This window comes from Rhinopithecus roxellana, chromosome 20 (assembly GCF_007565055.1).
Source record: "Rhinopithecus roxellana isolate Shanxi Qingling chromosome 20, ASM756505v1, whole genome shotgun sequence".
NCBI lineage: Eukaryota > Metazoa > Chordata > Mammalia > Primates > Cercopithecidae > Rhinopithecus > Rhinopithecus roxellana.
In genome coordinates this window covers 65,605,591-65,628,557 of record NC_044568.1, presented here as the reverse complement: position 1 = coordinate 65,628,557, position 22,967 = coordinate 65,605,591, and the positions used below count along the sequence as shown (strand labels likewise).

At 44.3% G+C, this 22,967-nt stretch overlaps 2 protein-coding genes across 4 annotated transcripts in view; one reads left to right on the top strand and one right to left on the bottom strand.

Moving 5' to 3' along the window:
* Positions 1-10,840, top strand: part of PKD1L3 (polycystin 1 like 3, transient receptor potential channel interacting) — an 88,119-nt gene extending 77,279 nt beyond the window's left edge. The window contains 6 exon segments of the mRNA XM_010354081.2: positions 2,109-2,236; positions 4,366-4,526; positions 6,100-6,310; positions 6,704-6,805; positions 10,181-10,312; positions 10,700-10,840. Coding sequence (XP_010352383.1) covers positions 2,109-2,236; positions 4,366-4,526; positions 6,100-6,310; positions 6,704-6,805; positions 10,181-10,312; positions 10,700-10,840 — 875 coding nt within the window.
* A 529-nt stretch (positions 10,841-11,369) lies between these two features.
* IST1 (IST1 factor associated with ESCRT-III) overlaps positions 11,370-22,967 on the bottom strand; it is a 34,543-nt gene continuing 22,945 nt past the window's right edge. Inside the window, exons 5-10 of one of the 3 annotated variants that reach the window (XM_010354083.2) lie at positions 19,402-19,485; positions 18,806-18,916; positions 17,575-17,775; positions 16,885-16,977; positions 15,462-15,510; positions 11,370-12,750 (exon numbers count right to left, since the gene is read on the bottom strand). In XM_010354083.2, coding sequence (XP_010352385.1) covers positions 12,551-12,750; positions 15,462-15,510; positions 16,885-16,977; positions 17,575-17,775; positions 18,806-18,916; positions 19,402-19,485 — 738 coding nt within the window. In that variant the 3' untranslated portion in view covers positions 11,370-12,550. The remainder of the gene's footprint in view (positions 12,751-15,461; positions 15,511-16,884; positions 16,978-17,574; positions 17,776-18,805; positions 18,917-19,401; positions 19,486-22,967) is intronic. The other 2 variants (XM_010354085.2, XM_010354084.2) reach the window with 2 other exon arrangements.

The following is a 22,967-nucleotide window of genomic DNA, read 5'->3' as shown; positions in this document are numbered from 1 at the left end:
TGTCTTTTTTACCTACAAGGGGTACATCTTAGTTCTAATGTCACAGCATCCTTAGGGTGTTGCTTTGCCAGCCAGAAACGTCTGTGGCTGCAGCACCTTCTGCCTGAGTATTGCTTGTACCCACTGGGCTTGTTCTGCCCACTTGGCCTGGCAGCCTGTATTCGGCTCCTGCTACTGGCCTGGATCCCACACCTGCCAAGAGAGAGCCAGGCACGGAGCAGTGAGGGATCTATGGATGAGCAAGCATGGGGTCCAGCCACAGCACACAGCCAGGCACACTGGCTTCTGCGGTGAGGTGGGAAGCTCTATGTGCTGGCACAGGTGCTGGCTCCCTGAAAGGCTGAAGCTGGACCAGATGTACTGCACATGGTTCCCGCTTGTGGGTACCTATGTCTGAACAAGAGGAATGCCATGGTGCTCAGAATCTTGGAGATGCTAGGAACCACAGAGCCCCAAAGAGGGTGTCACAGCCCTGGCTCAGGGAGCCTGTAGGTCTGGACTGCCCCAAAGAGCCACAGCTCTTCTCTCCTTCTCGTCGCCTGCAGTGTGGCAAGCGAGGGGGTGTGTTTCAGCCCTGTTTGTGTTACAGCTCTTTTAGTCCCACCACTCAGTAGGTCCCAAGTTCTTGTCCTGCATCCTGGAAGAATGAGGTACACAGACAACTAGAGGGTGAGAGAGGTGGAGAGGAGCTTCATTGAGTGACAAGACAGTTTTCAGGAGATCTGGAGTTGGTAGCTCCTATCCACAGGCAGATCGTCCCATTGTTTGTGTAGCCCTCAGCGGAGAGACCTGGAGTGGTAGCTCCTATCTGCAGGCAAGTCATCCTACCATCTGCCCAAGTCTGGCTGAGTCTGGAGGTTTTATGGGCTTCAGAGGGGAGTAAGTGTGTGCTGATTGGTCCCTGGGCAGCCATGGATGGGCCCAGAAAAACTGCCATAAGTTCTCATTCGAGTTGGTGAAACTGGCAGATTCCAGAACTAGCAGCCCAGCCTCCCGGCTTCAGGCCATCCCTGGCTTAAAGGTGAGGCTTTACTGGGGACCCGCCCCTTTCTGCCCAGGAGCCTGTCTGCCTCCTGCCGCCATCCATGTCACCCATGGTGCCCAGGCTGTGTCAAGGGGCACCTGCAGGTCCATGCCAAGCTGCCCTCAGTGCCCCCTCACCCTCCCTGCCTCCCATGCTTGTATGTGTCCAAAGTTTGGAGAGGGCCGAGGCAGTAGGGGGCTACTTGTCAGCACTGCCCCAAGCTCACACACACCCAGCTGGGTCATGACGGCACCCAGGCTTGGCCAAAACTTTGCTCCAAAATTAGAGCAGGTGCTGGCAGTGCAGAGGCCATGCAGCGGGAGCAGGCACTTCTGAACCTGCAGGGGCAGGGGGTGCTTCCTGAGCCCCCAAGAGTGCAGGGATGCTCAGGTCTGCAGCTGTGGCTGGGTGGCTGCAGCTGCACCCAGGAGAGTGGGGCTCCCAACCTTCCACCTCAGAAGGGGGCAGGGTTCACACCTGTTACTGGCTCCCACGGCTCAAGAGAGCACAACGCCCCGGCCACACCTTGCCCACTGCAGCCAGTGTCATGGCAGCAGCACTCCCAGACAGGATGCTGCTGCCATCACTAATATTTTGAAGCTTTATGAAAGGTTTATATTCACAAGACCTTTCATGATTTTATAAATGTCAACATTTTCAATGTCCTTCCAGGTGAAGGCTGAAGCCTTTTAGTCTATCCTTATGTAAATGACTGAGTATCCATGGGATACCATTAGTACTCATGGGGTATCAGTGCTTTAGACTTCTCTCTGCAGCCATTCTGACATGGTTAGGGTAACATCTATAATAGCTGTTAAGCCACCAACACCTCCCTTCAAGGTAGGGTCAACAGCATATCCTTTCCCACTACTGACTTCTGTAAAACCAGTATTTCTCCAATAGCTTTGCATACATTATCTCATTTAATATTCATGACCGCTCTGAAGGAAATACTAAGTGGAGCACTGAGACTCAGAAACATTTGATGATACAGGAAGAGTTGGGGTTATTCAAAGACAAAGTTTAACGAGAAGACGGCAAAAGTTTTAGACTCTTGACTCCAGGTGTTCTTTGTCATTCTCAGGTGCTTTCTTCACCTCGGTGAGCCTGGAAAGCTTCACTTCCCTTCAGATGTCAAAGAAGGGCTTTGCCTGGTCTGTCATCTCACAAGTCATCTATTATCTACTGGTCTGTTACTATGCCTTCATACAGGTGAGTCAATAATGTTAGATGTCAGCCTGGGCAACATGGCAAAACCTCATCTTTACCAGACTTCAAAAATTACCCAGGTGCGGTGGCATGCACCTGTGGTCCCAGCTGCTCGGGAGGCTGAGATGGGAGAATTGCTTGAGCCTGGGAGGCAGAGGTTGCAGTGAGCTAAGATCACGGCACTGTGCTTCAGCCTGGGTGACAGAGCAAGACCCTGTCTCAAAAATAAGGATGATGATGATGGTATTACATATGAGAAATAAAGGTTGCCACATTTTATTTGGGAAGCTCTACAATGATGTGTTACTAGAATTATGGCTATGATTTTGGTCCTTTTCAGAAACCTGAATTCAGTTAAAGGTTGACTAGTTTCCCACCAAATAGAGTGGCTCTTTCAATTTTCAGGAGCTAAAGAATTAAGTCTATAGAAATAGTACTTTTGGCCAGGCGCGGTGGCTCAAGCCTGTAATCCCAGCACTTTGGGAGGCCGAGACGGGTGGATCACGAGGTCAGGAGATCGAGACCATCCTGGTCTACACGGTGAAACCCCGTCTCTACTAAAAAATACAAAAAACTAGCCGGGCGCGGTGGCGGGCGCCTGTAGTCCCAGCTACTTGGGAGGCTGAGGCAGGAGAATGGCGTGAACCCGGGAGGCGGAGCTTGCAGTGAACCGAGATTGCGCCACTGCACTCCAGCCTGGGCGACAGAGCGAGACTCCGTCTCAAAAAAAAAAAAAAAAAAAAAAAAAAAAAAGAAATAGTACTTTTGTAGTTTTATTAGCCCTATATGCCTATATGAAGTAATACCAAGCAAGTATGATGAACAAAGAGCAAGCACTCAAAAATACAAATGATTGGCTCATGCCTGTAGTTCCCACACTTTAGGAGGCCAAGGCAGGTGGATTACCTGAGGTTAGGAGTTCGAGACCAGCCTGGCCAACACGGAGAAATGCAGTCTCTACTAAAAATATAAAATTAGCTGGGTGTGGTGGCGCATGCCTATAGTCCTAGCTACTCGGGAGACTCAGGCAGGAGAATCACTTGAACCCGGGAGACGGAGGTTGCAGTGAGCTGAGATTGCGCAATTATACTTCAGCCTGGGCAACAAGCAAAACTCCCTCTCAAAAAAAAAAAAAAAAAAAAAAAAAAACACAGGCACAGTGGCTCACGCCTTTAATCCCAGCACTTTAGTAGGCCAAGGTAGGTGGATCACCTGACGTCAGGAGTTCAAGACCAGCCTGACCAATATGGTGAAACCTGTCTCTGCTAAAAGTACAAAAATCATTTGGGAGTGGTGGCGGGCTCCTATAGTCGCAACTACTCGGGAGGCTGAGGCAGGAGAATTGCTTGAACCTGGGAGGCAGAGGTTGCAATGAACCAAGATGGCACCACTGCACTCCAGCCTGGGTGACAAGAGTGAAACTCTGTCTCAAAAAAAAAAAAAAAAGAAAAGAAAAATACAGATGATTACACTCAGAAGAAAATATATTTATACCTTAAGCCAAACACAGTATTTTTTTCTCATTCTCAGGCTTGATAACTAATTTAGAAACTTTTGCTGGGCATGGTGGCTCACGCCTGTAATCTTAGCACTTTGGGAGGCCGAGGTGGGCAGATCACTTGAAGCCAGGAGTTCAAGACTAGCCTGGGCAAAATGTCAAAACTCTGTCTCTACAAAAAAAAAAAAAAAACTTAGCTGGGCATGGTGGCATGTGCCTGTGGTCCCTGCTACTTGGGAGGCTGAGGTAGGAGGATTGCTTGAGCCTGAGCCTGGGAAGTTGAGACTGCAGTGAGCTATGATTACACAACTGCACTCCAGCCTGGGCAACAGAGCGAGACCCTGTCTCAAAGAAAGAAACTTTTGTATTTATTTTTAAGTGACAGTTTATGATCTCCAAGAAAAAGAATAAATGTATCCAATGGAAGTTGTATTCGAAGATAACTTCTGTAAGCAGCATTTCTGAAGACTACAGAGCTGAACTAAGACCATAACCCATTTGTCCAAGTGAGATCTGATAAACGCCTGGCAGTGTGCTTTGCTCATAGACATCAGCTGCGTTCATCACACTTGAGCAGGGAGAGACCTAGTTAATCTCTCAGACAAGCAACAGTGACTGTGCTGTCTATGTTTAGGGTTGTCGGCTGAAATGGCAGAAGTGGAGGTTCTTCACTGGGAGAAGAAACATTCTGGACACAAGTATAATCCTCATTAGCTTCATCATCCTGGGGCTTGACATGAAGAGTATTTCTCTACTTAGGAAAAACATGGCACGATACCGCGATGACCAGGACAGGTGAGAGGAAGCCTGAGGGGCACAGCATGTTCCTACGTATCATGGCTGAAGTTGCCCGGTTATACACAAGTATTCTTTCAGACTTCCCTTCCTTCACTGCCCTACCAGATCTGTATTTGCATAATATTAGAGTTAAAATAGAACATGGACTCATGACCACAGCAGAGATAACAGTGAACTAGAAGCCATTTAACTGCTGGTCACATTGAAGATCTCTTCTGTCTTCATTAGTGCTTAGGTATGTGCTTAAGGATAATGCATTTAAATTTCAGAAAGGCCTGGAATTGGTCATTATTTTGCCCTCTGGCGAAGGCATAAAGCCTAACGCAGGACAAATAATCCTTTTTTTTTTTTTTTTTTTTTTTTTTTTTGAGACAGAGTCTGGCTCTGTCGCCCAGGCTGGAGTGTGGTGGCCGGATCTCAGCTCACTGCAAGCTCCGCCTCCCAGGTTTACGCCATTCTCCTGCCTCCGCCTCCCAAGTAGCTGGGACTACAGGCGCTCGCCTCGTCACCCGGCTAGTTTTTTGTATTCTTTAGTAGAGACGGGGTTTCACCATATTAGCCAGGGTGGTCTCGATCTCCTGACCTTGTGATCCGCCCGTCTCGGCCTCCCAAAGTGCTGGGATTACAGGCTTGAGCCACCGCGCCCGGCCAAATAATCCTTTAAATAAAACCACAACACATAGTCCATCCTTTAAATGCAAAGGGAGCTGCTTTCTAGGTAGGGATGTTCATCCATTCACTCATCCATACTAAGAGATGTTTGCTGCCCCTTTGGGCACCTTCTCTGGTTTTTCCCGTGGAGAGGAACATCTATGTTTCCCATGCCAAATGTTGTCAAGTGGTGCTTGGCTAACCTTTTCATCAGTGGCCAACAGCCTGGGCAGTGATCTGTGTAACTGTTCCTGAGGCATTGTTTCAAGTAGGCCTTATGGAGAGCAGTTTTATGCAGGTACAGCGGATCTGTGCAGGGCACCAGTTGCTAGTGTCTGTGGGGCTCCTTCCGAGTAACCTGGTTGCTGCAACCTAAAATTATGAATGTATCTCTCACAAAACAAAATCTAATTGCTGAGCAACACCCCTCACCTCTAGTCTACCTTCCATCATTTTGTTCTAAGCTTTATTGCACCTATTACATCAATCCTGTACTGCAGAGAACACAGAATTAGTGTGCCACAGAAAACAGACCAGCAGCATGGCTCCTCTCTCTGGGCTGAGTTAATCTCCTTTTGAGAGGAGAGATTTGGCTCAGAGCAGTGCAGGAGGCTAGTTTTGCTTCCCAGGATGAATTTGGAATAAAGAAATCAGCTAGAGGTCACATTTTAAGGTGACATTTCTTCGGCACAGCTTCCAGCGCAATCTGCAACGGGTAGACCGCTTGAATAGTCCGTGGCCTTCTGTTATTCCCATATCCACAAATCACAGGAGGCCACACTAGAAAGCAGTTCTCACATCAACAAGCATTTGACCTCACAGGACTCAGGGCTGCCGCGCTCAGCAGCAGGGGTGCTGGGGAAACCGTGGCATAGGCGCATGCTTCCTGCTCAGTAACTGTCAGCTTTCCTTGGTGCAGGTTTATCAGCTTCCACGAGGCAGTAAAAGTGAACTCTGCTGCGACTCACCTTGTGGGCTTCCTGGTTCTGCTGGCAACCGTTCAGTTATGGAACCTGCTGCGTCACAGCCCCAGGTTGCGGGTCATCAGCAGGACACTGAGCCAAGCCTGGGACGAGGTGGTGGGCTTTCTGCTGATCATCCTAATCCTGCTGACAGGCTATGCCGTTGCCGTAAGCCCCCACGTTGCTGTCTCTTATTCTTCGTGTGCTGTGGTCTTAGAACCGCATCGCTTCCCATAGAAACAGTTGCAACACAGAAACCCGAGGTGGTAGAGTAGGAAAGCCGGGTTTAGTTCTAGTTCCACACTTAACTGGTATGATTTAAACCCACACGTTTGTCTCTAAAATGGGGATAAAACTTAGCTCACATGGTAATATAAAGGTCAAATAAATTTCTATGAAAACACCAGGTTATTACAAAGGAAGTTTATTCTTTTGGCATAATTTGGCCACAAGGAATTTCTTTCCGTTCCATTGGTTCTATGTTGGCCACATCGCCAGGCACCTCAGGACAGAAAGATGTGCGCTTGGCTTGCACTAACTGGCCTTTCTCCTTCTGTTCAGTTTAACCTGCTGTTTGGATGCAGCATCTCTGACTACCGGACATTTTTCAGCTCAGCAGTGACTGTTGTTGGTCTCCTGATGGGAATTTCTCACCAAGAGGAGGTAAAAATAATAATTTGTTTCCTCACAGAATTCTATTTAATATATCGAACAAGGAAAATTGGGGGGTCCTTAGGAAAACAGCCCCCTACTGTAGACTGCACACTGGAAAGGGGGAAAATTTCAGTCCTTTGCTCTTCTGCTTTAAGGTACTGCCTATGCACACAGCATTACATGGCTGTTGCTTTCAGAAATCTGCCCTTTCCTAAGCACTCAGTCCCTCCTTCCTCACTTCTTGTGTCCTTAATCTTACTGGCAAAGGACACTGGGACGAAGCTTGTGCTCTTGTGCTTGGCCAGATTAACATGATTCTCTGCTTCTCAATGGCCCTTTGAAAGTGCATTAACAGTGTAAGGTAAGTTGGTTCAACCCATGAGAGGCCAAGAAGGAGAGGACTGCTTGAGGCCAAGAATTTGAGACCAGCCTGGGCAACACAGTGAGACTCTGTCTCTACTAAAAATAAAAAATAAAAATTAGCCAGGTGTGGTGGCATGCACCTGTAGTCCTAGCCACTCAAGAGGCTGAGGAGAGAGAATTCTGTGAGCCCAGGAGTTGGAGGCTACAGTGAGCCATGATCATGCCACTGTACTCCAGACCCTATGTCTATTAAAAAAAAAAAAAAAAAAAAAAAAAAAAAAAAAGCCAGGTCTGGTGGCTCACACCTGTAATCCCAATACTTTGGGAGGCTGAGGCCAGCGGATCACTTCTGAGGTCAGGAGTTCAAGACCAGTCTGGCCAAATTGGTGAAACCCCATCTCTCTACTAAAAACACAAAAATGAGCCAGGTGTGGTGGTGCACACCTGTAATCCCAGCTGCTCAGGAGGCTGATGCAGGAGAATCACCCTAACCTGGGAGGCAGAGGTTGCATTGAGCTGAGATTGTGCCACTGCACTCCAGCCTGGGCAAGAGAGTGAGACTGTGTCTCAAAAACCAAAAAAAAAAAAAAAAAAAAAAAAAAAAAGGGACACAATGGAAGTGACAAAGAATTAGGAAAAACCTGCCATTTAAGCAGTGAAAGTGGCAAGATTTTGATCATGGTTGATCATTCTGATGATCTAGAATTCCAAAATTACTAATTAAAATAGGTAGGTTCAGTTTATAAATGTTGCATCCGCAGGTTCCGCATCCACAGCTTCAACCAACCCCAGAATGAAAATATTGGAAAGGTAACAATAAAAAATAACACACATCTTAAAATACAGGAGGAGTCAGGCGTGGTAGCATGTACCTGTAGTTCCAGTTACTTAGGAGGCCAAAGTGAAAAGATTGCTTGAGTTCAGGAGTGAGGCTGCAATGAGCCATGATTGTGCCACCGCCCTCTGAGCGAGACTGTCTCCCACAGAAAGCCACAAACTGTTATAACAACTATTTTACGTACCATTTACACTATATTAGGTACTAGAAGTAATCTAAAGATTATTTCAAGTATAGGAGAGATGTATATAGGGTTTATGCAACTACTATGCCATTTTTAAAATGGAACTTTCTAGGCTGGGCACAGTGGCTCATGCCTATAATCCCAGCACTCTGGAAGGCCAAAGGTGTGGCTGATCACTTGAGGTCAGGAGTTCAAGACCAACCTGGCCTACATGGTGAAACCTCGTCTCTATTAGAATACAAAAATTAGCCAGGCATGGTGGCAGGCACCTGTAATCCCAGCCACTCGGGAGGCTGAGTCAGGAGAATCGCTTGAACCTGGGAGGTGGAGGTTGCAGCAAGCCAAGATCACACCATGCACTCCAGCCTAGGTGACAGAGCTAGACCCTGTCTCAAAAAACAAACAAGGTGAGTGGGGAAGACACTTTCTTAACCTGTATGGAAGCTTGCAATGAACAAAAAAAATAATAGGCCGGGCGTGGTGGCTCACGCCTGTAATCCCAGCACTTTGGGAGGCCGAGGCGGGTGGATTACGAAGTCAGGAGATCAAGACCATCCTGGCTAACACGGTGAAACCGCGTATCTACTAAATATACAGAAAATTAGCTGGGCATGGTGGCAGGTGCCTGTAATCCCAGCTACTCGGGAGGCTGGGAGCTTGCACTGAGCCGACATCATGCCACTGCACTCCAGCCTGGGAGACAGAGCGAGATTCCGTCTCAAAAATAGTAATAATATAATAATAATAATAATAATAATAAAAACAAGGGACTTAAGCATCCTCAGATTTTGGTACCTGTGGGGGCCCTGGAGCCAATCTCTCTCAGATACTGAGGGACAATTGTAACTGCTATTTTGGCGAACTAGGCTGTTCTGTTGTGGTTCTAGCTCCAATAACTAGGGGATGAGCCTTCACCACTGGAGCACTTCATATCCTAAAGCTGTGAAGGAAGTAATCAGAATAACAAACTTGTGCTAACACCTGCTTTTTGGGGAAAAAAGCGAACTTTTCTGCTTTGGATGTAATTGTACATAAAAATAGAGTAAAAATAGAGTAAACATAAAAATAAAGAGTAAAAAACATAAAAAATAAAGAGTAAAAAACATAGAAAATTAAAAAGAGTAAACGGAGTAAAATTGTACATAAAAATAAACTAATTGGAAAAAAAAAAGTCTTGTAGCACAAACTGAGATTGCCCACATTATCTGGTTGACCTGAAATTGTTTTAAGTATTTTTAAGTAGGTAACAGTTTGGTGCTTAAAAATATTTTGTCATATAGGAGATTGCCATCAGGGTGTTATTATAATCATCCCCTCTGTTGGGATATTTTTAAACAGTGCCTAGTGGCAACTATGAATAGGCCAATACCAAGGGAAAATAAATACCATTTGTTGAGAACATCTAAATTTTTAAAAATTGTTATGGGAACCATTTTAGGAAGCCCAGAACTTGATATTTACTTATGCAGAAAAGTAAAGAAAGGCAGAACTCAATGCTTATACCTTTAAAAAGGACAATGGAAAAAAAGAAGTACTATAAAGCCAGTTTTCTGTGGCCAACCTGTTAACTTTTATTGGAATGCTCCTGTGTTTAGGGTTGTAGTTTCTTGATATGGCAGAGACAGTTTGCATTCTCACTTCCGGTATGCATTTATCCTTTCAATGTTTGTGACCCCCCTTTTAGCTTCCATGAGTAGATGTATTTTCTGGAATTGCCAAAATTCATGTGACATTTGAATCATTTCCAATTCCACTGCAACTCACCTGTTTTCTTGTGAAAGCCCTGTAGTCAAAATTATCTTAACCTCCTTAAAATCAGTCATTGCTGCTCTTCTGTCCATTTAAAAGTATTTTCCTTCTTAGTATCTTTGTGCCTCTCTCCCTAAGTTTCCATTGGATAAGCTTTTCTTCTGGAAAGATCCCAAACGTTAGCATGTAGCTTACGTTTGTAAAGTAGAAACTAAATTGTCAGTCACTGAAAGTGTTCTTGTTTTCCCAGGTTATCGATTTAGACCCAGTCCTGGGCACCTTTCTGATTCTCACCAGTGTCATCTTGATGGTACTTGTGGTAATTAATCTTTTTGTTTCTGCCATTCTCATGGCCTTTGGAAAAGAAAGAAAGTCGCTTAAGGTAGGTAACTAAAAGATAAACTAGCATTATATCACTAGCTGTTATATCACTGGGAAAGCTCCACCGTAACTGCCCCTAAGATTACAGGCTGACATAACTTAAAATGCACAGTATCATATTCCCTTTATTAGTTTCAAAAGCTCCGCCAGCTATCTTCGTAGGAAACCCAATTTATAAGACTACATAATATTCTATAGCCACTGTCCTATAAATAGCTGGCTGTCAACCATTGATTAGTGGAAACACTCCAATGCCTGACTGTAAATTATCAAAGAAATATATCTTTACATTTACTAATTTTTAAAAAAATCTCTGGTACTTTTTTCACTCCAGTATTAGCAGTAATTTCAATTTTCTCACTTTTTTCTTTTCGTCTTCAATACTCAGAAAGAAGTTGCACTAATAGATATGCTGCTACAGAAGCTCTCAAATTTGTTAGGAATCAGTCGGCCCCAAAAAACCTCATCTGAGCAAGCAGCCACGACAGCAATGGGCACTGACACTGGAGTTTTAGATGAACTACCTTAATCCTGTTATCTCCTATTTGGCTATTTCCTAGCCTATTACTACTTATCTTTGCATGGCATAGCTTTAAAATTATAATTACTTTGTTTTTAATTCTGTAAGTTAGGAATCAAAATCCCCTTGGTCCCAAGTCCTTACTTAGGGATCTTGGCACTGTCAAGATAGGATTAACAATGCAAGAATACTACGAGACAAACTAGCTCTGCTGCCAAGCAGCAAGTAACAGAACACTCATCACCCATGGCCCAGGATGGCTGTGGGAAATGAAGGAGTCAGAACTGAGCTCACTGCAACTTACTAAAAATAAACATCCAAGGATGAGGCATGGCAGATGCAGAGCCCTGCCACGGAGGAGGACAAAGCAAATTCAGATGCTATCTGGACTATTTAAACACAGATCAAAATGAGCCCTGCACTGCTCCAGGAATCCTGACGGTAAGGGCTGGTTTACATGCATCACTTGGTTAAAATATTCTCCACTAAAATCCAGATTTATACTTCATCATCTGACCAAACAGTAAAGAAAGCAGGACACAGGATCTTTAACTTTATTAGCAGCTACTGAGCTACAGAATACAAACCAACTGAAAACATTAAAGGCTGCCTGAAGCAGGTATGTACAGGTATACTACACAGAAGCAAAAGCTGTATCATCCAATCCCAAAGCCACCCCTGTGGGGGAGGATGACCTTAGCTATGGGCCAAAGGAGTACAGAAGTTACAACATGAGAGTCCCATCCATCCAGGAAAGCAGTGAACAACTACAGCCACATGGGCACCAAAAATTTATCTGAGATTAGTTTTAAAGGTTCCATGAATCAAAGTTTTCAAATGAAAACAGGTACCCCTCTTTTCCTGTAGACTTTCCAGCTCTACCCAAAAGACTTGAGTACTTCTATTAAGGCAGCTGGAAGCCCACCCTAGACTTGAATGGCAACTTGTCCTTTCTCTGCCAGTAATGCAATCCAACAGAATATTCTACGGGGAAAACAATTTCCACAGTGCCGCCCTCTGGTACAAGGGAAACACAGCACTCAAAGCAAAAAGGCCACAGAGGGCTCCCTGAGAATCCAGTACAACTAAGCGAGGCCTTCAACTGTGGAGACAAACTTTGCAACTGGATCCCGGTGGGACAGTGTCCTGCGGCGAGGAGTAGTGTATATGCCAATGAGAGGGCCCAGCTTCCAGGAACAGTTACAATGGTGTCCTGAGGCACTTTCTCTCTCCCACTTGCCTTCGAGAGTGAGAAAACACACACTGTGGCCTTGATTCTCACTCACAATCTCCCTGTACAGAGAGGTTTGTTTCTAAGTCTGAAACCTCAACACGAGGCTGGGATGTTTCATGACGTGCTCTCCCACTGTCCAGCCATCTTTGGTGGTCTCCCCACAGTACTTCCTCATCCTCTCATGTTCCTGTGGAGGGACCATGGGACGGGCCAGGAGGAAACCTGGGATCACTCTGACAGGAAACGGACAAGCACAGCTGCCAGGAGTCAGATGCTCCAGCCTCAGTCTCCAGTTGTTAGTCTCAGGATCAACAGAGAACTGGAAAGCAGCAGAATCTGGAGGAGCAGGAAGAGAGCCCAGAGGAGGAGTGTTGTGCTCAGTGACGGTTAACAGATGAAACGGAATTTCATGGAGATTCTTTGTTACAAGGAGAAATTGCTCAGTCTCAACTCCCAGAATGTGAAAGTTGCCTGGTTTAAGAGACCTATGTTTTCTTTTTCAGCTCTTCAAACCTTCGGGAAAGATCATCAAAGTCAATGTCTTCAGATGCTGAGGTGCTGGCACCAGCAGATGCAGTTGGTAGTGTGTCTGGCACAGATGGCAACTCTGGTAGGACAAAGTTGTCATAGTTATCCGCAGGTCTGGAAGGAAGCTTTGCAGAGGCTTCTGGCTTGGGTCCAGGACCTAATTAGGGCAAGGAGCACAATGTTACAAACACCAGAGAAATGACTCAGATCCCCTTTGGCAGTAAAAATAAAATCAAAATACAGAAGAAAACCTTAGTTCAAGAACTTTGAGTCTCGCTCCTGTCACTCAGGCTGGAGTGCAGTGGTGTGATCTCAGCTCACTGCAACCTCTGCCTCCTGGGTTCAAGCGATTCTCCTGCCTCAGCCTCCTGAGTAGCTGGGATTAAGGCGCACACCACCACACCCAGCTAATTTTTGTATTTTTAGTAGAGATGGGGCTTCACCATGTTGGCCAGGCTGGTCTTGAACTCCTGATCTCAAGTGATCCACACACCTCAGTCTCCCAAAGTGCTGGAATTACAGGTGTGAGCCACCACACCTGGCTAAAGAAATTTTATTTCTGAAGGCTAATAAACACCTGAATGACAGTTAACATCTACAGTTTCTTTTTTTTTTTTTGAGACGGAGTCTGGCTGTGTCTCCCAGGCTGGAGTGCAGTGGCGTGATCTCGGCTCACTGCAAGCTCCGCCTCCCGGATTCACGCCATTCTCCCGCCTCAGCCTCCAGAGTAGCTGGGACTACAGGCGCCCGCCACCTCGCCTGGCTAGTTTTTTATATTTTTAGTAGAGACGGGGTTTCACCGTGTTAGCCAGGATGGTCTCGATCTCCTGACCTCGTGATCCACCCGCCTCGGCCTCTCAAAGTGCTGGAATTACAGGCTTGAGCCACCGCGCCCGGCCACATCTACAGTTTCTAATTAGAGTTGAATGCTATCTGTTTTACTTTCCTGTGGTAAGAAAAAAGTTTAAGGGAAATCAAAGTGGGATACATGTGGCCACATCCACAGAGCAATCAACTGTTCCCTTTCATAAGGTCTGCTCCTTTACCAACCAAGTCCAAGGAGTGATAATAGGATTCTGCTAGAACAAACATTGCTTCCTTAAGAACCAACATTCTTTAGGGATTGAGGGGCAAAGTTTTTTTAAAGGAATATAAAGTCCAAGTTATCTGATATAATGGTCTGGTTTCTGTAAGTTCTAGAATCAGGAAAACTAAATTACAAAAAAATCAAAATAGTACTCTGACTCTGGAGGGAAGGGCAGAGTTGACTGGAAAAAGGGAACTTTGAGGTAAGAGTAACATTGCATACCTTGATCAGAGAGTGGAATTTGTGTGTGTGTATACACTTAAAATCTATGGGTTTTTTTTTTTTATGTAAATTATATCTCCATAAGACAACTGTCTAATTTTATTTATTTTTTGAGATGGAGTCTCACTCTTGCCCAGGCTGGAGTACAGTGGCACAATCTCAGCTCACTGTAACCTCCGCCTCCCGGGTTCAAGCGATGCTTCTGCCTCAGCTTCCTGAGTAGCTGGGATTACAGGCACCCACCACCACCATGCCCAGCTAATTTGTGTATTTTTAGTAGAGACAGGGTTTCACCATGTTGACCAGGCTGGTTTTGAACACCTGACCTCAGATGATCCGCCCATCTTGGCCTCCCAAAGTGCTGGGATTACAGGTGTGAGCCACCGCGCCCGGCCTCTAATTTTAAAAGTATTCTTCCCTCTGGTTTTTGCTGGTAGGTAGTATCTTAATTTTTGTTTTTTAAGACAGGGCCTTACTTTGTCACCCAGGCACCCAGGCTGGAGTACAACGATAGCTCACTGTAACCTTGAACTCCTAGGCTTAAGAATGCCTCTTAAGTAGCTGTGACCACAGGTCCACAACCACCAAGCTGGGTTTTTAAAAATTTTTTGTTGAAACAAGGATCTTGCCCAGGCAGGTCTCAAACTCCTGGCCTCAGGTGATCCTCCTGCCTCAGCTTCCCAAAGTGCTTGGATTACAAATGTGAATCACCATACCTGGCCAGTACTTTTTTTAATTGAGTAGATAGCTACATGAACATGTTTGCTTTGTAAAATTCACTGAGCTGGCTAGGCATGGTGGCTCATGCCTGTAATCTCGGCACTTTGGAAGGCTGAGGCAGGCAGATCACGAGGTCAGGAGTTCAAGACCAGCCTGACCAACATGGTTAAACCCCGTAAACGAAAAATACAAAAGTTAGCTGGGTGTGGTGGTGTGCACCTGTAATCCCAGCTGATACTCAGGAGGCTGAGGCAGAATAGCTTGAACCCGGGAGGCGGAGGTTGCAGAGTCAAGACTGCACCACTACACTCCAGCCTGGGCAACAGAGCCAGATTCCATCACAAAAAAAAAAAAAAAAGAAAAACAGCTATACACTTAGCATTTGACTACACTCCAGCCTGGGCAACAGAGCCAGATTCCATCACAAAAAAAAAAAAAAAAAAAAAAAAAGAAAAACAGCTATACACTTAGCATTTGTACTTATTTTCTCCTCAACATCTCTTTAATGCCCCAACTTAAAATTTGGTATTTTGAGGCACAATGGAAGTTGAAGCAGCAGTAACATAAAGAAGTCAAGCATGACTGAAAAAAACCAGAAGGATGAAAAAGAATAGTGATACCACTGACAAAGAGGGAACATGGGAACTTCTTTTGGGCTAGGGACAATCTTTTATCTTTGGAAGCAGGATATCCTGAGTTCTATTTTAGCATTTGGGAAGAGAACAGGGCATGTAAATAGAATTCCATGGACTTGGAAACAGTCTCTAAGGGAGGAACAATGAGAAAATAACAGAGGGTTTAGCACTGAGCCCCGAAGGTTTCTGATTGACACTACTCACCAACAATCTGTGCAGAAGAGATATTCTTATCAGCATTAACGTCATCTACCTGAAACACACAAATTGTTACCAGAGGAAACAGCAATGGCATCACTGGAGAAAGTACTGGTATAAGCCCCTGTGTTTCCAAAAGCCAAGGTGCTCACCAAATACAACAGAGCCTGTTCCAAAGAAACTGCCCCTGCATTTCTTCCGATCCTTTGATTGGAAGATACCATGTTGAACTCCTTTGATTTTAATTGAGACAGGGTCTTGTTCTGTCACCCAGGCTGGAGTGCAGTGGTACAATCACGGCTCACCACAGCCTCCACTTCCTGGGCTCCAGCCATTGCCCCACCACAACCTCCCGCATAGCTGGGACCACAGGTGTGCAGCACTCTGCCTGGCCAATTTTTGTATTTTGGGTAGAGACAGGGTTTCGCCATGTTGCCCAAGCTGGTCTCGAACGCCTGCCTAAGCCTCCCAAAGTGCTGGGATTACAGGCGCGAGCCACCACACCCAGCCCCATGTTGAACTCTTAACTGCCAAGCAGAGAAAAAGAAAATCCTTACTACACTATGACAACGTTAATGATACTTTCACCTTTGGGCAAAGGGAAAGCATTCCTGAATATATCTGTAAGAACCAAGTCCTCAAATAATGAAGATTTTCGACCTCATTCCTACAAACAGCTGTGGGTTATGCTCCGATGCATGCAAAACCAAAGCATAAGAAAAACTCAGGCCCAAGGTAGAACACATGAGCTACAGATGGGAACCAAAGGAAAGAACAGAAAGCAAGCTCAGGAACAGGAAGATCTTCTTAGATGAGTAATTTACATAGCAAATGCCACACCAATTTGTTTCTCAGTAAAATACTAGATGGAGACAGGTCTCAAAAGGCCTACAGTAACTGAAGAAACAAGGCTGGTCAAAAATAAGTAACCTCAACCACCTACAGTTAGAGGTATTAGCTATTCATTAGCAAGTTTTAACTAGAATACTAAAATGTGAAATCAATGCTATCAGCCGACATGTAACTGGACATTTCTGATTATTCCTTTACATGTGTTGAGAACATGTAAGACTAATATTTTAATAATGATACTTTAGCATCACAACTATATCAGCTCAATGTGAGTATCTGCCTAGTCGGTCAAAACAACTGGTTAAGTCCCCTCATAGAGCACAACTTTCTAAGAAATCTGTAGTTCCTTCCTGATTCCTGGCTCAAATGCAGACAAAGCATTGCTACCAATGATACTGCCATCACCACCATTCCCCATTTCCAGGGTAGTGTTATAAAGCAACATAAGACTCCCAAAGCAAAAACGATGACAGTACTAGGAGTTGATCAAAACTCTGCCTTCCCTGTGGTCATTATTTTGCTCCCTCTTCATGGCATTCACTCTCCTGTTGCTTATAAAACAGGCTCAGGCACTTACAGATTCGTACGATGGGGGAGTTGCTGGTATCTGAGGTGGATGAATATTGGGAAAGGCCTGAAAAGTCCCCATTGGCAATCCATTGAAATCTGACTGTAAGAGGAGAAAGGCAACATCAGAGACACTGTCTCCAGTTTGCAATCTTGAAGGTTTGAGTATTGGAAGGGAGAAATAAATACATGTATATTCCCATACTAAATATATATAAATATTCAAGATCCTTAAAAATGCCCAAAGACCACATGTGGTCAGGATTCCAGATTTATAAAGATCTATAGCCAAAGGCTATTTAATCAAGTGCTTCAGTGTTTACAAGGGAAAACTCTAATGAGACTTTACTAGCAATGACCATCTTATCTACAAAGGTTTTTCTGCCTGATAATAATTGGTGATTTATTCATTTGTGGAAAAAGCTACTAGTATGACTATAACAGATCCCAAAGATATTCAGTAAACCTATATGAAAAGTGTTTTTCTGACACCATCTCTATAGATTTTCCTACAGCTGAACTAAAAGATCTTCTTTGAATCCAATGATTTTTTCCCCACAAGATGACTGCCAGCTAATACCAAATGTTCTTACTGCTGACTGCTCCTGACAACCTACAATTCCTGAGTGTATTCACAGAGCCAGCTTGTCATCCTCTATAACATTTTCTAAAGCTCATACCCACACTTATGTATACTTACGGGTCCCTTTGGCAGTGGATATGAGAAAGGCGTATTTGCAGATGGCATGGGCATGGGCATTGGCATTGGCACCGTTCCATCAGGTCCACCAACTGGTGCTGTGAACCCACCACCCCCTCCTCTTCCAGGGCCTCCTTTCTTCACATCATCTGTGAATCCAACATCAATAAGATCTGTATCTACCCCAGGAGGAGCTTCTGCCTGAGACAAAAAGAGAAACCCATGTCATTAACACATGTCCAAGACCCGGTTCCCCAGAAAGCGGACTCAGATGGAGATTAGCATGAAGCAAGTTTACTGGAGTGCTTCTGAGATCACCATGTGTGAGGGAAAAGAAGGCAGAGTTAGGTGGAAGGAGAAGTTGGGCTGCAACAAAGGCCTCACAACAAAGGCCTCAGCCAATTAATTCCCCAATGACATCTACAGCTGGAATGGACCTGATGGTGTCTCCAACTGGGGGTAATAGGGATGTCTGAGCAGTACACACCAAAGCATCCACCAGACCCCACTGACCTTAACTGGTGGATGATTTTATTTTATGTATTTATTTTTTGAGATGGAGTCTTGCTGTTGCCCAGACTGGAGTGCAGTGGCATGATTTCGGCTCACTGCGAGCTCCTCCGCCTCCTGGGTTCACACCATTCTCCTGCTTCAGCCTCCCAATTAGCTGGGACTACAGGCACCTGCCACCACAGCCAGCTAATTTATTCTATTTTTAGTAGAGACAGGGGTTTCACCGTGTTAGCCAGGATGGTCTCAATCTCCTGACCTCATGATCCACCCGCCTCAGCCTCCCAAAGTGCTGGGATTACAGGCGTGAGCCACTGTGCTTAGCCAACTGGTGGATGATTTTTTATCCCTGTATCCTCAGCTTTCTGTGCACTACCTGACACATGGTGGGTACCTAGTAAACGTTTCGGGAACTGTTTGGGCCTTGGGGCATTTCTTGCTATCTACAGGAGGTTTCTCAATTCTGAAGTTCACCAAAAAGTAGCAATAATAGTGCCATTTTACATTTGTATCAAGGTTTGGACCTTCTCAGTGTTGTTATTCATCTAATTCCTTAAGTTCCCTGTGAGATATGCAGGCACATTTATTGTCAAAAAGCTAACTGGACGAAGGCTTAAACTCACACAAATTTAAGTTAATGCAAAGAATATGGATTTTTTTTTTTTTCAAAGAAGGTCATACCTACAAATTCATTTTTCTTTGTATTCTGGGATAAACTTACCATGACCACAGAGTCAGGTTCATAGGGTACATTGTAATTCTTGGCAATTTCAATCAGGTATCTCTCCACCAGGATTTTGGGTGGGGCTTCCACACTCAGCTTGTGCATTAGCTATAAGTAGAAAGTAAGATGCATCTATACCAACCAGCCTAATCCTAACCTCACTATGCAAAGTTAGCTCCTCTCATTTTACAGGTAACATTGAGGAAAAAAAGGTTCAGAGCAGTTAAATTTTTTTCAGAGTCACAAGACACATCAGAGGACCCAAGTCTCTTCACATTCTCATTACACATGACCCAGATGCTGGTAAAAGACAAGACTGCTGCCTTCCACAGTTCAATTCATCCACCACCCTCCCCACCTCACTTCCATCCTTCACAAATGACATGAGGCATACAAAGTGGGGAAGTGGAGTCAGGAATGACAGCAACCAGAGGAAATCAGCAGGTGTAAGGATTGGACCACACTGCCAGCCACACAGCTGAAATGTGAAACCCTATACTGAGCCATACAGTGGTACCCACTAGAATTGCCACAGGCAATACAATAAACTGCTCCCACATACTGCTTTCATGTTTACCAACTATGTTCATTACCCTGTCATTCACAGTTCCAATCTGGTTGGTCCTACATAGCTTGCCATATTCCTTGCTATACTTGGCACAGAGCTGATCAGCAACCTAAAAAGAAAAAGGACAGTAAATAAAAATAGAGACCACTCCAACAGACTGCTCTATGCTTCTTCCTGGCAACAGTAAACATGCGTCTATTACAAGATTTCCAAAACACTGGAATCTGCAAAACCTTAAGGGGTACGCATTAATCCACTATTTGTTCATCCATCCATCCAATGAGCAGCACTCAAGTGCCAAACACCATCATGAGTGTTATACAATATAAATAAAAGGAACAAAATAGATACTGTTCCTACTCTTACAGTCTTATATTAATCAAATTGTACAAAGAAAAAAGTTTCCTCTTCAAAGTTTCCCTTCTTAAAGAATAAATCATAAATGTTAGAAATGTTTCTTTTGAGGCCAAGTGCAGGGGCTCACGCCTGTAATTCCAGCACTTTGGGAGGCCGAGGCAGGCAGATCACAAGGTCAGGAGATTGAGACCATCCTGGCTAACATGGTGAAACCCCATCTCTACTAAAAAAAAGAAATGTTTCTTTTAAAGACTAACTTCCTTCAAGCTTCCTTGCTTTGTGCTAATAACTCTTTGTTAACCCCTATCCCATGTAACTATTAAATATAAGAAAATGAATACATTCTATGCCCTTGTACTTTAACCAAGATGCTCACAGGCATGTCTCAGCTTGCAGCCTACGCCCCTTCCTTATTTGGGAATGTTACTACTTTTCTAAGTCTTCTCATAAGCAACTTCCTCTCTTCCTTTGTTCTCCCTTGCATATACCTATTTTTAAAAGTTTTAAAACCTTTAGCCAAATGGGTGCAGCCTAGACTGTGAGGTCCAGTTCCAGCCAATGGAATCAGGACACAGCAATAGGGTCCAGATGTGTAGAATATAACTATTTTTACCCCCTTTCTTCAGTGTGCTCTCGCTATTGTTCCATCTGCGAGAAGCACCCTTTCTGCAGAAAGTAAAAACTGCCTTGCTGAAAGAATTAAATTTATATTTGAGTGCTATTTCTTTGTGGCACCGTGGAACAAGCATTTCTAACAATAACACAGATAAAGGCACAACTGCAGCTACAATAAGTGATACCAAGTGAAGGCACAGCATGCTATCACCAGCTTCTAACAGCAGAATCAAATCTGATCAGAAAAGTCAGGAAAGGTTTCCTGAAGGAAGTAATGCTTTGCTGAGATTTAAAGGATGACTAAGGTCAGGCATGGTGGTTCATGTCTGTAATCCCAACACTTTGTGAAGCTGAGGTGGGCAGATCACTTGAGCTCAGGTGTTCAAGACCAGCCTGGGCAACATAGCAAAACCCTAGCCTCTATTTTTAAAAGACACAAAAATTAGCTGGGCATGGTGGCGTGCACCTGTTTTCTCAGCTACTCGGGAGGCTGAGGTGGGAGGATGATCAGTTGAGCCCAGGAAGCCGAGGCTGCAGTGAGGCAAGATCATGCCACTGCACTCCAGCCTGGGTGACAAAGCAAGACCCTGTCTCAAATAATTAAGAATGACTAGGAGTTAACTAAACAGGGAAGGAAGAGCATTCCAGGAAAAGAAAACAGCAGTGCAAAGCCCCCGGTGGAAAAAAACAAAGTCCTCAAGCCTGCAATCAGCCAGTGAGCCTCTAGTACAGAGGCCAAGGAGTGTGGTAGGAAACGAAGAAGGGGAGGTGGGAGCCAGACAACGCAGGACCATGTAGGCCGTATAAGGGAGTTTTTTTCTATCACAAGAGCAACAGAAAGCTACTGATGGGCTTTAAAGCAAGAGGTCATGACAGGATCAGAGCTGTTTTGGACAAAACCCTCAGGTGGTTCTGATGGAATAGCGAATAGATTTAAAAAAGCCAAAGTAGGAATAGGAAGAATACTCAAGAAGCTACTCTCACTTTCCAGACAGGAAATGATATTGGACCAGAGTGGTCCCAACATTCCAGGAGCCCAGTAGGAGAGTTCTCACTGTTCATTATGAAGACTTTCAGTGGTACCTGGCACCTATGATTTAAATGGCATTTGTCTTTTATGGTTTTTGTTTTGGCTGGTTTATACTATACAGAGATTATTTTTATTCACATTAATGTATCACTCTGTTTATAGCTTTTGAATTTTGTAACATATTTAAGCCTTTTCCGAGATTAATTTTAAAGGAGTACAGAAGAGACCAAAAACGGCCGGGTGTGGTGGCTCATACCTGTAATCCCAACACTTTGGGAGGCCGAGGCAGGCGGATCACAAGGTCAGAAATTCAAGACCAGTCTGGTCAACATGATGAAACCCTGTCTCCACTAAAAATACAAAAAATTAGCCAGGCATGGTGGCAGGCACCTGTAATCCCAGCTACTTAGGAGGCTGAGGCAGGAGAATCGCTTGAACCCAGGAGGTAGAGGTTGCAGTGAGCCAAAATTGTACCACTGCACTCCAGCCCAGGCAACAGTGTAAGACTCCGTCTCAAAAAAAAAAAAAATCTACATAATAATCAGTTGCCTCTATTGTCCCTCTTCTCTGCCCACAAAACTCAATGACTATCCCTGGCACCCTACTGGACTATCTGAGGTTTATTCTCTGGGGAGACTAAACTAAAGGAACTCGAGTCTACACACAGGAGACAATAGTGATACTTACAACAGAAGAATTAAGTGTAAGTCTTCTATATATCAAATAGATTTTTGGCTTCCTTCTCCACTGGGCTCTCAGAAATGCTGGCAGCCAGCTTATACACTCTAGGCAGAAAATAGGAGGATTCTGGAGAAAACGACCAACCCAAGGAAAGATGACTAGTTCCTCACAGTCTGGAATTCCTCCAAATAAGAGCTTAGTCAGATCACTCAGCAATGAAGGCATCTGGCAGTAAAAACCCACCCATGCACACAAGAAGTTCCAATCTCCTTTTTAGTGCCTCACTCTAAAATGTAAACCAACACCCAAGGACCACTAAATCTTTGGAAAAGCTTCTACTATAAAAACTAAGAAATATGAAAAATGAACTTGAGAGAAACAAACATGACAGAAGTTTAAAAATTAACTATAATTAATATCCTCAGAGACTCAGAAAACATTGTAGCCATGAAACAAACAGTATGAAAAATATTCAAGAGAATTTTTTTAAAACCGCTCTTGAAAAAAACCTAGAAAACAAGGAAATCTCAGTAGATGGGTTGGCAGATAAGAATGAGACAATTCCTAGGAAATAAAACAGAAAGGCAAAGATGTAGAAAATAGAAAACAACACAACTGAATTTGTATCCTAGGAGTCAGTACCATATCCATGTTGTGATGTGCAATTTTCTGGTTAATGTCTGTCTCTTCTGCTAGACTCTAAGCTACAGGAGTACGGCTGGTGCCATATTTTGCTCACCACTATCACCCCCAGCACTCACACAGCTCATACAATTTACTTAATAAATATTTGTGGAATTAATAAATACAGCAAAAACATCTGTCACCTTAATGTTATTTTAACTTTACTCGTTTACACTTGTATAAGAACTTTTCTATTTTCATAGAGTTAAATAACATTAAGACAA